At 38.6% G+C, this 9843-nt stretch overlaps 1 protein-coding gene across 1 annotated transcript; it reads right to left on the reverse strand.

Annotated features, from left to right (window-relative positions):
* Positions 1-6553: 6553 nt before the first annotated feature.
* LOC124274480 (apolipoprotein L1-like) lies at positions 6554-9618 on the reverse strand. The gene is made up of 3 exons (XM_046709840.1): positions 8874-9618; positions 7685-7836; positions 6554-6592 (listed from the first exon to the last, which is right to left on the reverse strand). The coding sequence occupies exons 1-3, from the start codon at positions 9616-9618 to the stop codon at positions 6554-6556; spliced, it is 936 nt and encodes a 311-aa protein (XP_046565796.1).
* Positions 9619-9843: the final 225 nt, after the last annotated feature.

A 9843-nucleotide genomic window follows, 5' to 3' on the forward strand; every position in this document is an offset into this window, starting at 1 on the left:
GTGACAATATTTCATACAGTGGGAAAGGGAAAACTACCGAAACTTCTAATTATAAACCGATCACAGTTTCCTTCATGGTAGTATTGTGTTCATGAAAGAGAATGTGTATAGCTTAAAACCAACCCATCGCACGCGGAAACAAGATAATGATTTTTCACAATACGACTAAGAAAAACACAAAATAATCATCATGATGAATACATTATAGTTTATCATTTATGTTCATGCTATCAAGTTTAGTGGTAAAGTAAAAAGTGAGTTAGGTGGGGAGTGGAAAATGGATAGGCAAATAGTAGTGTGTGTGCAAATGAATGAAATACTTGAGTTTATTCGGCAATTGTGTGCTGGTGTTATTTTTCAAAAGGTCTTTTTGATGATTAAAAGTGGTAGCCTATTGCATTTTTAAGATGCGTCATTTGAAGATAATTACAGATATATCCCAAGTTATATGTGTAATATTTTGTGAAAAGTAAGAGATTGTTTATCCAAATACTTTATGTTTACAAGCATAGGAACAAACATTGATAGCACAAGTGGAAGGGAATTGTTGCACCGTGTCCCTTGTGGCATCGAACCATTTGACCGATGTTGTTGAAGGATGACAGACAGATGTTCCCGACGAAAAGTAGACTATTATCTGAAATAGACATTAGCCACAACACTCAGAGATCATATAATAAAGGGACGGCCCTCCCCAACAGTTTATCACTAACCATCAGCGCTACGGTCTGGCATGTAACTGATACACATCGACACCCTGCTGCTAGCTTCCCGCTACCGGTACACTTGCGCAACAGATGCGCAGACATTCGCAATTGAGCACTCTGGTTACTACGTAAACGATATTTCGTAATATCCGGGTTGAGAGTTGATTCCCTTAGCGGGATTTTTCCAGCTACGACGAGTGGCAGTCAGACATTACACGGACAGCTCTAATGAGCTGATTACAATAATCCTAATCTCTATCTTATCTCTTACTGACACATGTCAACTGACAACATCTCTGAACATGTGAATCTTTCACTAAATGCGGGTCGTTATAAGCGCGGAATACATGTTTCAACGAACATTCGGCATTGCAAAGGACGCCTTCAGTCACTGGGATGATTCCGACTTAGACCTCGATACTTTACTAGGAGAATTCACAAACTACGACCAGGATTGTGTTTCGGATGATTCTGAGTCTGAAGAAAATGACAGTGCTTCTACTGCTACCAGAGACCATATAATATTATATGGTCTCTCTGCTACCAAGACGCCTGTTAAAGCTCTGAAAAAGTATCAGTCAAAGAAAAAGATAGGAAAAGAAATTACGAGTGCCCCGAGTGTTGCAAAACCATTGTAGGTTTCCGAGGGCATATGAAGAAAACGCACAACTGATCAAGATATCAAAGGGAGCAGATTTAGAGAAGAACCCACTAGGTACGAGTTAACGAGTCTATAATTTTACGGTGGACATATTTCCCGTAATCACTCGTACCTCATGGGTTATTCTAGTTATTACCCATTCTGTAAGTAAACCGAGAAAACCTGTATTTATTAACTCAAAGCCGCATCTTCTTACGTAAGTGTTCACAGCTAAATCGGCTGATCTGTATTAATCCGCAGATGAAACCAAACTGCTCAAGCTTAATGGAATCGCATACGAACCACAATATAGTACTGCAGAAAACGGTATTGAAAAACAACACAATTCAACAGTTTCCAAATTCGTTTGGTGGCGATTTTATTAACCACACCCCCTTGTAAAGTTGAAGTTTATTTTCATCGGGTACAATCACATATTCAGTATTTAGTCGTAGATCGCAAATGTGTCGACATGGATGTGAGACCGTATCAATACGAGCCGATTTTACATCTTGCAAGACAAGAAGAATCAAGCGAAGGGGAGGCACCACTTCAAAATGTCAAAATTTTCTTTAAAATAGACCATATATTTTACCAAGAATATTACTTGTCAGCAAAATCTGATACATTTCCAGTCAGCACACCCACCCCAATAATACATGACCACTTCCTTAGAAAACATATTTTGAAATGTGATTGCAGTTCCTTTTTTTTTGTCAAATGGGTGACAGCAGGGATTTTTCAAAATATAAATATTTTTCAGACGGGGGGAAAATAGAAATTGTCTGCTACAAAAGTTACTCTGTTGCAAAGAATTCTTTCGTTGAAAAAAAATAAGATGAATCCTAGTTCTCATCAATAAATTATCAAGTCTCCATACTAGATCCCAGCCTGGTCGAACAGAGATAATATATGCGACGCAGATAAATTATGCCCCCAAAACAGGTGAATTATAAAATGCTCGTCAGGACAATGTATATTTCCCTAGTTTTCGCTTATGGAAATGGTTATGGTGCTCGGTCAAGCCTTAGAATGATATCTTGTCAGCCAATGAGAATACAGAACAACTTTACCGGCACACACTACTGGCAAATAGCTAGTCTGATGTCGACGTGCGTAATTCGACAAAATGGAAAACAATGAATGAAGGTACTTCATCATTTTCCGTTGTATTCGGCAAATTTTCGGGTGGATTTCAATATTTCGGACGAACGTTATAGCGAAACATTTTCCAGCTCATGTGAAATCTCTTAGTGATTTTGATAATATATATATATTTCATCACAATCGGACTTTATTTGATCAATGTCAAAAAACCACTGACAGTAAGTTGTAACATGGAATGACGTAGTGTAAATGAATCTCGTGGGTACTGCTTTCATCTTCAGCCTAGCTTTTGGATTTTCATACCCCACCTGTACAAGGCAAAAATGGTCTCTTTCATATACATACGACTTGATCGGAACATTCCTCCTGCCTAAATCTGTCATTTCACTTGGTAAACGGAAGAAATGGTGGCTTTTTCCATTGTTCGATGACGCAGTGCATCCCCCAGCAACACAATACACCATCGTGCCACTACCCTTTGAGGTAATTTCCTTGGAGTGGATGCCATGCGTGTTTTCCAAGTAAACAAGAATTACATGCCCTTGAAAATAGTTCGGCGACTAGACTATTTCTGGAACAAGTTTTTATGGATAACAACTTCTTTATTTGGTGAGTGCGACGTTTCGATACAGATTCTTGTACCGTTGTCAAGCAAGAGTGATACATGAAGTGGAGGAGCTGCATATTTATACTGTGTATAACAAAGAAACTACATACATTGTAATAATTATGGCAATTATGTTGTTTCATTTGTCAATTACAATGTATGTAGTTTCATTGTTCATTGCTTGACAACGGTACAAGAATCTGTATCGAAACGATGCACTCACCAAATAAAGAAGTTGTTATCCATAAAAACTTGTTCCATATTGTACGTCTCAACTTCTAAAATGCCACTCAAACAAGTTAGACTATTTCTTTCTCTCTGCGCTTTTGCGCTCAGACAAAGCCACGTTCAGTAAAATGGCTACGAGAGGGGTACGAGTCTACTTTCTGGTTACGAAAAGGGACGAGTAGTTACGAATGCTGCATTCGTTTTCGCCAGCTTCCGGATAGGCTGTGCAGTAGAAGCCGTGGTTTAGCGCATCGGTTCAAGACCCGTCCCTTTTTTCATATGGTCTCTGGTGATATTAAACATTCCCAGGGAAGTGTGTTTCAAACAGTGGTCTAGTGCATGTCTTTATGTTTCGGCACGCCCTTGTATTTAATTACCTGCCTGCATATATTGGGTTCTCTCTCTGATATATCGTTATATTCAGGTCAGTCTGACCTGGTTTCATGACGTGTTATCATTCATGAAGAATATGTCCCCAGTTTCCAAATCCTGTTCAAGTGGACTGAAAGAGACCGGGCAATCAGTCAAGATGGTTTAGCTGATTGTGTGTGTGTGTGTGTGTGTGTGTGTGTGTGTGTGTGTGTGTGTGTGTGTGTGTGTGTGTGTGTGTGTGTGTGTGTGTGTGTGTGTGTGTGTGTGTGTGTGTGTGTGTGTGTGTGTGTGTGTGTGTGTGTGTGTGTGTGTGTGTGTGTGTGTGTTTTGTATAGATTGATGCAAATGCCGACTGTGAAGGTGTGGTACATAATATCAGGAACAGACATACATAGATATAAATAGAATACTACTGATTGGGGCATTAACATCACATCATCACTAATCACAGGTAAAGTACAACGAAATATGGCAACAATGCTCCAATATAAAATCCGTCCACAAACGTTTAGAGTGAAATATCATCCACTAACATACTTGTACAGTGTCGCCAAGCTTGAAGGCGAGGGATCTCTGGCTCTGGGACGAACAGGAAAATACTACGGAAACGCAGTAGGGAAATCTGTATTGCGCATGCCTCATATGCGAACAATATAGCACTGAGACACATTCAGTACGTCACAGTTGTGTCAGGCTAAAGGGACTTGTACATACATCGAGTTATTCGAGGTTTTCGACAAAATTATGAATAAATTAAGAAATATTTTCTTCGACATATCAAAGTTGAACACAGAAGAGCATAATCATGTATTTTGTTGCAATTGATTCTGATATTAGAGAAATAATAAAATGTACCCAGATGATAAAACTAATGTTTACTTAATGGTGGAAGTAGCCCTGTGGTTCAAGTGGTTGCTCGTCACGCGGAAGACCCCGGTTCGATTATGCTACCAGTCATCTTGTGTCCTTCTTCCTGCTTCAATGATGCATAACACAGACACAGACCAAGACTTATCAAGTGTTTTTCTGGGACGGATTATTGGTTTTAAAGTAGTTCTGCATCAGGTTTTACACACACAACACGATGGTTACAGAATGAAAAGGACATTAGAGTATCCGCGGCATGTGTTAGTATGAAACAGTCACTGTCTCCCTCCTTATCAGTCCTTCAGGAAGTTCAACCAGCCTTCATAGCTGTAACGAAATATTCATATTGTTTACGCCTTGTCACACGTTCGATCGGGTTGACCTAGAGCGTGAGGTTGGGGTATCGATCCCCGGCTGCATCATACGAAAGTCGTTATAAGTTGGTACCCTTTTGTTGTCGTTCCTGGCGCTCTGCATTAAGGAGACAAAACAAGGATTTGTGGTCTCAGAATCAGTGTAGTGTGCTTGGATGAGATATTCTAGTTGAACTGCAACAGTCAGCTTGTTGAACAAGCAGCAACATACGTACACATGTACTTTCCTATTTAAGAGCAATAGCCTTGACGTTTGAGTCTACTCCTTCCATCTGTACGGTTAGGGGTAACTCCAAACATCTGGACTGCTTCAGTCTACTTTTTCAAATATTTCCCGCAAAATTCCTAGTAGACTCTGTTATCCTGTTTGGCAAGGAACATAGTTCAGTGTGTGCCAGTTGTGTTGTTTTGGTATGTAATGTTTGGTGGTAAAAAATGAAGACTCGGGTTCGATTGCCCACATGGGTACAATGTGTGAAGCCCGTTCCTGGTGTCTCCTTATCTGATATTGCTGGAACATTGCTAAAAGCAGGGTAAAACACTTTCACTGTTTGGAAGCAACTAGAAAACTATCTGGAGCGGGACCGAATAGTTCTAAATCCTTCTTATAGATACATGTAAACTTCAAAAATACGTTTTAACTTAACAACACATTTCAGTAAACTTTGTAATACATTCCAGGTGTGTTCAGAATGGCAACAGTGGCCTCTGTTGAGAGGCATGTATCAAGGTAATGAGTAGGTGGACTTTACCGACGATTTGATGATTTGAGCTGGGTTAAACGCCGCTTCCTATCTCATATAAATCCGAAGAACGCAGGTCGCCAGAACATTTGGTGAAACAAACTCACAGGCGCTGGTTTGGTTCAGCGCAAATCTTTATTTAGACCCACCATCATCAGATTCTGGCCTGCCTACTGGAGGCAATCGTTTTCAAGAATCTTACATGTATTTTTTTAAGTTTAAACTTATCCTCTGCATAACGAGCATTTTGACCGGTGATTCTTGCCGTCTGCCAGCCCTTATATGGCCAAAGTGGCTACTATCACGGATTCGGACACACAGTTAACAAAGTTGACTGGTTAGAAACATATAAGGTACAGATACTGACAAGATAACAACGGTTTTCGATCACATCGATTTTTATTGGTTATTATAAAAGCACAATAAAATATGAAAACGGAAATGTGGAAACGAAAATCTAAAAGGTAACTGAATAGAAGTTATAAAACCCAATCTACACTCTTCAAAGAATTAAACGTTTGAACATTATCCAGTTCTGAATAAAAAACACACAAGGAAATGAATGTTAATTTTTTAATACTGTGTTATATAACAAACATGAGAATCACTGGATTGTCTGGTCGAGACTATTTACACAAGGTTATCACATAGTAGGAGTATGGCGGAGGGTAGTGTTAAACAACAGAAATAATATATGTAAAAGGTAATAGCAAGAACAATCGCCTTAAATATGTGTATGTGCATATACATACAAAATGCAAACAGAAAAACCGCTTTGATAACAAAAAGAACAATATGATATGTACACTTTTAAATAGCTAGTATTTTGGGTTGGGATGTATTAGCTTTTTGTCAAAAGACCTCAACAGTTTTGTCTTGTTAACAATAACAATACTGTCAAATTTCCACTAGAGAACACGGGAAGGTACGGTGTGCATGTAGTGCAACTGAAAATAGGGACATCATTTTTGTCACTGGTCAGATTAGATTATCTTCCATATTGTTACCACGTTGGAAAGTCCTGTACCATCGGATGTTGTAACTTTGATCGAAAAGACAAAGAGACGTATGGTACTCTTTGAAATAGTGTGATCCTGAGTAAAGAAAAAAATATTATTCACAAATGTTTTCTTGGGGTGATTAAGATCAAACTAAATTGCTCCTGATTAAAAATTACGGCAAAACATCATTGTTCATCTGAACAAAATATCCAAATGGAAACTCTTTTAGTAGTAAAGGCACCAGAGCATATCAGTGTCAATTTTAAAAGCTTTTCAAGCGATAACATAAAGGAAAAGAACGCTAAAACATAAACAAGTTACATACATTTCATCAGAGCTTTGAGTCTACAGTTAAAATCATCAGCGAGATTTTTTAAATCTTCTACTAAGTCAGACGGGATCTTGTTTCGCAAATCTTGGAACGACTGGAGCAGCATGAAAACAGCCATCGTGAGAGACAACATGTAGAGGTCAGGAGTCAGCACATGCATGGAACTGACACGTGGGTAAGACATTGGGAAGAACACGCCAATGACCGCTCTGATGTAAGATGTCTCTGATGGACTTCCTATGTCAATTTGATCAGAATCAAAGTCGGGGCTATATCCAAAAGGCCAAAAAATATAAATCGTAAGGAAACACTTAAGAGTAACGAAAAGTAATTCAAAGCAGTTTTGATCTGTTATCTTATAGTCAAACGAAAATAAGCCTTGACCAGCCATAGCCTGTTGGCTTATTTCCTTCTGTGGGTGGGTGGATGGTTTTCTCGGATAAACTTTGATCATGTGTTCCATGGCATATGTCTGTTGTCTCAATACTGACTTCGCTCTGTATACACAGTAGTACTTATAGATGAGGGGGCAACAGTTCGAAGACAAGCAGAAAGACGTTGTACAACACTAAGGCTCCATGTGCAGTGGTACGTACCCATCCTCCACCTTGGAGACATAAACAAGCGGTAAGCAGGGAAACTACTGAAGCTATCACAGCCTCAACAAGAAGGGTTAACAATTTTGACTCCAACAAAATCTGCCTGACCTTTTCATAACCCATGGAAATAACTTCCAATTCAACACTGATGTCTTCTGAAATCTTTTCTTTCGACTCCTCCCAGGTCTGGGAATGTTTCTCTTGCTCTCTCGTCATGTCTTCAATTCTCTTCCTTAGCTTCAGCACTTCGTCAGACGGCTCTGAAAGTAAAAGTAAGTTTGTACAAAAGTGATGTTGTGGACAATCTGTTTACAAATGATAGACTTTCTAAATATTTGCCAGTGAGATACATTGTTTTCTTTCGACTCCTCCCAGGTCTGGCAATGTTTCTCTTGCTCTTTCGTCAAGTCGTCAACTCGTTTCCACAGCTTCGACACTTCGTTAGATGGCTTTGAATCTAAGGCACGTCATAAGCAGCGAGTTAGTGATGTTTGATATTTGCATATAGATAACCTGTTTACAAATGACAGACTTTCGAAATATTAGCCAGTCAGAGTTAGTGAGTTAAGATCTAAAGTCACATCGGCAATACTTCAGCCATATCGTGACTAAAACTAGTTCTAAATTTATAAAAATAATATATAAAACTCTGTCAACGAAGGACAGTAAAATTACTAGATTATCAAAAGATGAGTTAAAACTAGCCAGCATATATCTTTAAAAGTATAACCTTATTTTTGGACAATACAATGTAAAAATGGGCTAATGATCGCCAACAACTGAAGGTAGATAACCATACTACGGACCATGGGAATTAAAAGTATCATCAACTCAGCCGCTGGCGATTGTAGTCGAATTTAGCCATAAATTAAAATCACAAAAATACTACGTTTAAGGAATCTGGAAAGTTGAAATTTACTTTAACTGTTTTGGGACTCTCAGGAGGACAATAATTTTACAATACTTTAACCCCCTTTGAGGGTACAGCCACTAACAATCTAAGTTACTATTTTTTAATAATCTAAACTACCAATCATTAAAATACATCTATCTACATAACATACTAATCAAAATCCATCAATTAAATCAATTTATTTTAAAAAAGCTAATAATTAAATGAAAATTAACAGTGGTAAAAAGATCCTTAACTGTTTTCACATTGAAATATGTATCCCTTATGATGGAGAATTCAACACACAGTCAAGCAGGACATGCTTGACTTAGCCAGTCAGATGCATTGTTGGTTTCATTTTTAAGCCGTGTATTTGAAAGGAGGTTATGACAGTCTTACACTTACCCTCTTTCCCTTTTAATTCATCCGCTATCCTCCGAATTTCTTCTGCAGTTTCAGACGGAGATTTATTGTGAATTTTGATGCTATTAGTGACTATTGTATGAATATCTAGAGGCACAGTCAACAAATTCATCAACACACCTGTAACTTTTACTCCTTGAAGGCCAGTTTCCACAAACTCTGTGACGACCTTGCCTGTAATTAAAGCCCCAACACGTGTAAAGATCGTAGTCGATTTTGTAAGAATGATCTGTATTGGTTCAAAAAGTTTTCGTTTCAGTTGTCTCTTCACGGTATCATCGAAAAATGTTTTGAACTGGCTTGTATGTCTTGCTTCCATCTTGTCCATCAGATACAGCATATCCTGCTCCCTTTTATGAAACACTTTGACTTCCTTCTGGGCTTTTTCCAAAGCCTTGTCATTGACTATTTTATCTGCAACCTCTGTGCACAATCCCCCTACACCGCTGGTCATTCCCATTGTCACACCCACAATGGTCAACCCCAGAGAAGCACCAAAGGTAGCTGGGGCACAAGCAATCCCTGCTAAGGTAAGTGCTGCTGCAACAATGCTTCCAGATGCAAAACTAGTTTTAGCTATGTTCATTTTCCTCTGTGCTTTGTCCAGTTCATCAGCCAGATCATATAGACTTTTCACAGTTTTATCATGTTGTGTGTTGACTTCCGCTATGGCCAGCTGTATCTGCTCCTCGTATTCCTCAACAGACATGGCTGGAGAGACCGCCATTTTCCTTTGGAATAAATATGAGCATACAGGTTATATATGGACATACATATATCTAAATGCTTATATACAAATATATACTATTATTGCGTTATAAAAGCCAATAAATACTTACAGGAAAAACAAACAAATGTTATTTATACAGTTTAAAGAGTAAGCATTTTTTATGCATCTTTCGAAGCAGATTTATCTTGAAAACCCCTGGATATGAAGGTTGCGATTCACAGT

This window comes from Haliotis rubra, unplaced genomic scaffold (genome assembly GCF_003918875.1).
Source record: "Haliotis rubra isolate DU_JTF1 unplaced genomic scaffold, ASM391887v1 Scf191, whole genome shotgun sequence".
Lineage (NCBI taxonomy): Eukaryota > Metazoa > Mollusca > Gastropoda > Lepetellida > Haliotidae > Haliotis > Haliotis rubra.

Bases quoted from the DNA above. Each gene is read 5' to 3' on its own strand.
- LOC124274480 (XM_046709840.1), bottom strand. From the start codon at position 9,618: ATGGCGGTCTCTCCAGCCATGTCTGTTGAGGAATACGAGGAGCAGATA. The intron at 7,837-8,873 runs GTAAGTGTAAGA...TTTTACTTTCAG, and splicing joins TGAATTAAAAGGGAAAGAGG to AGCCGTCTGACGAAGTGCTG. The intron at 6,593-7,684 runs GTCAGGCAGATT...CCCTATTTTCAG, and splicing joins TTTCCATGGGTTATGAAAAG to TTGCACTACATGCACACCGT.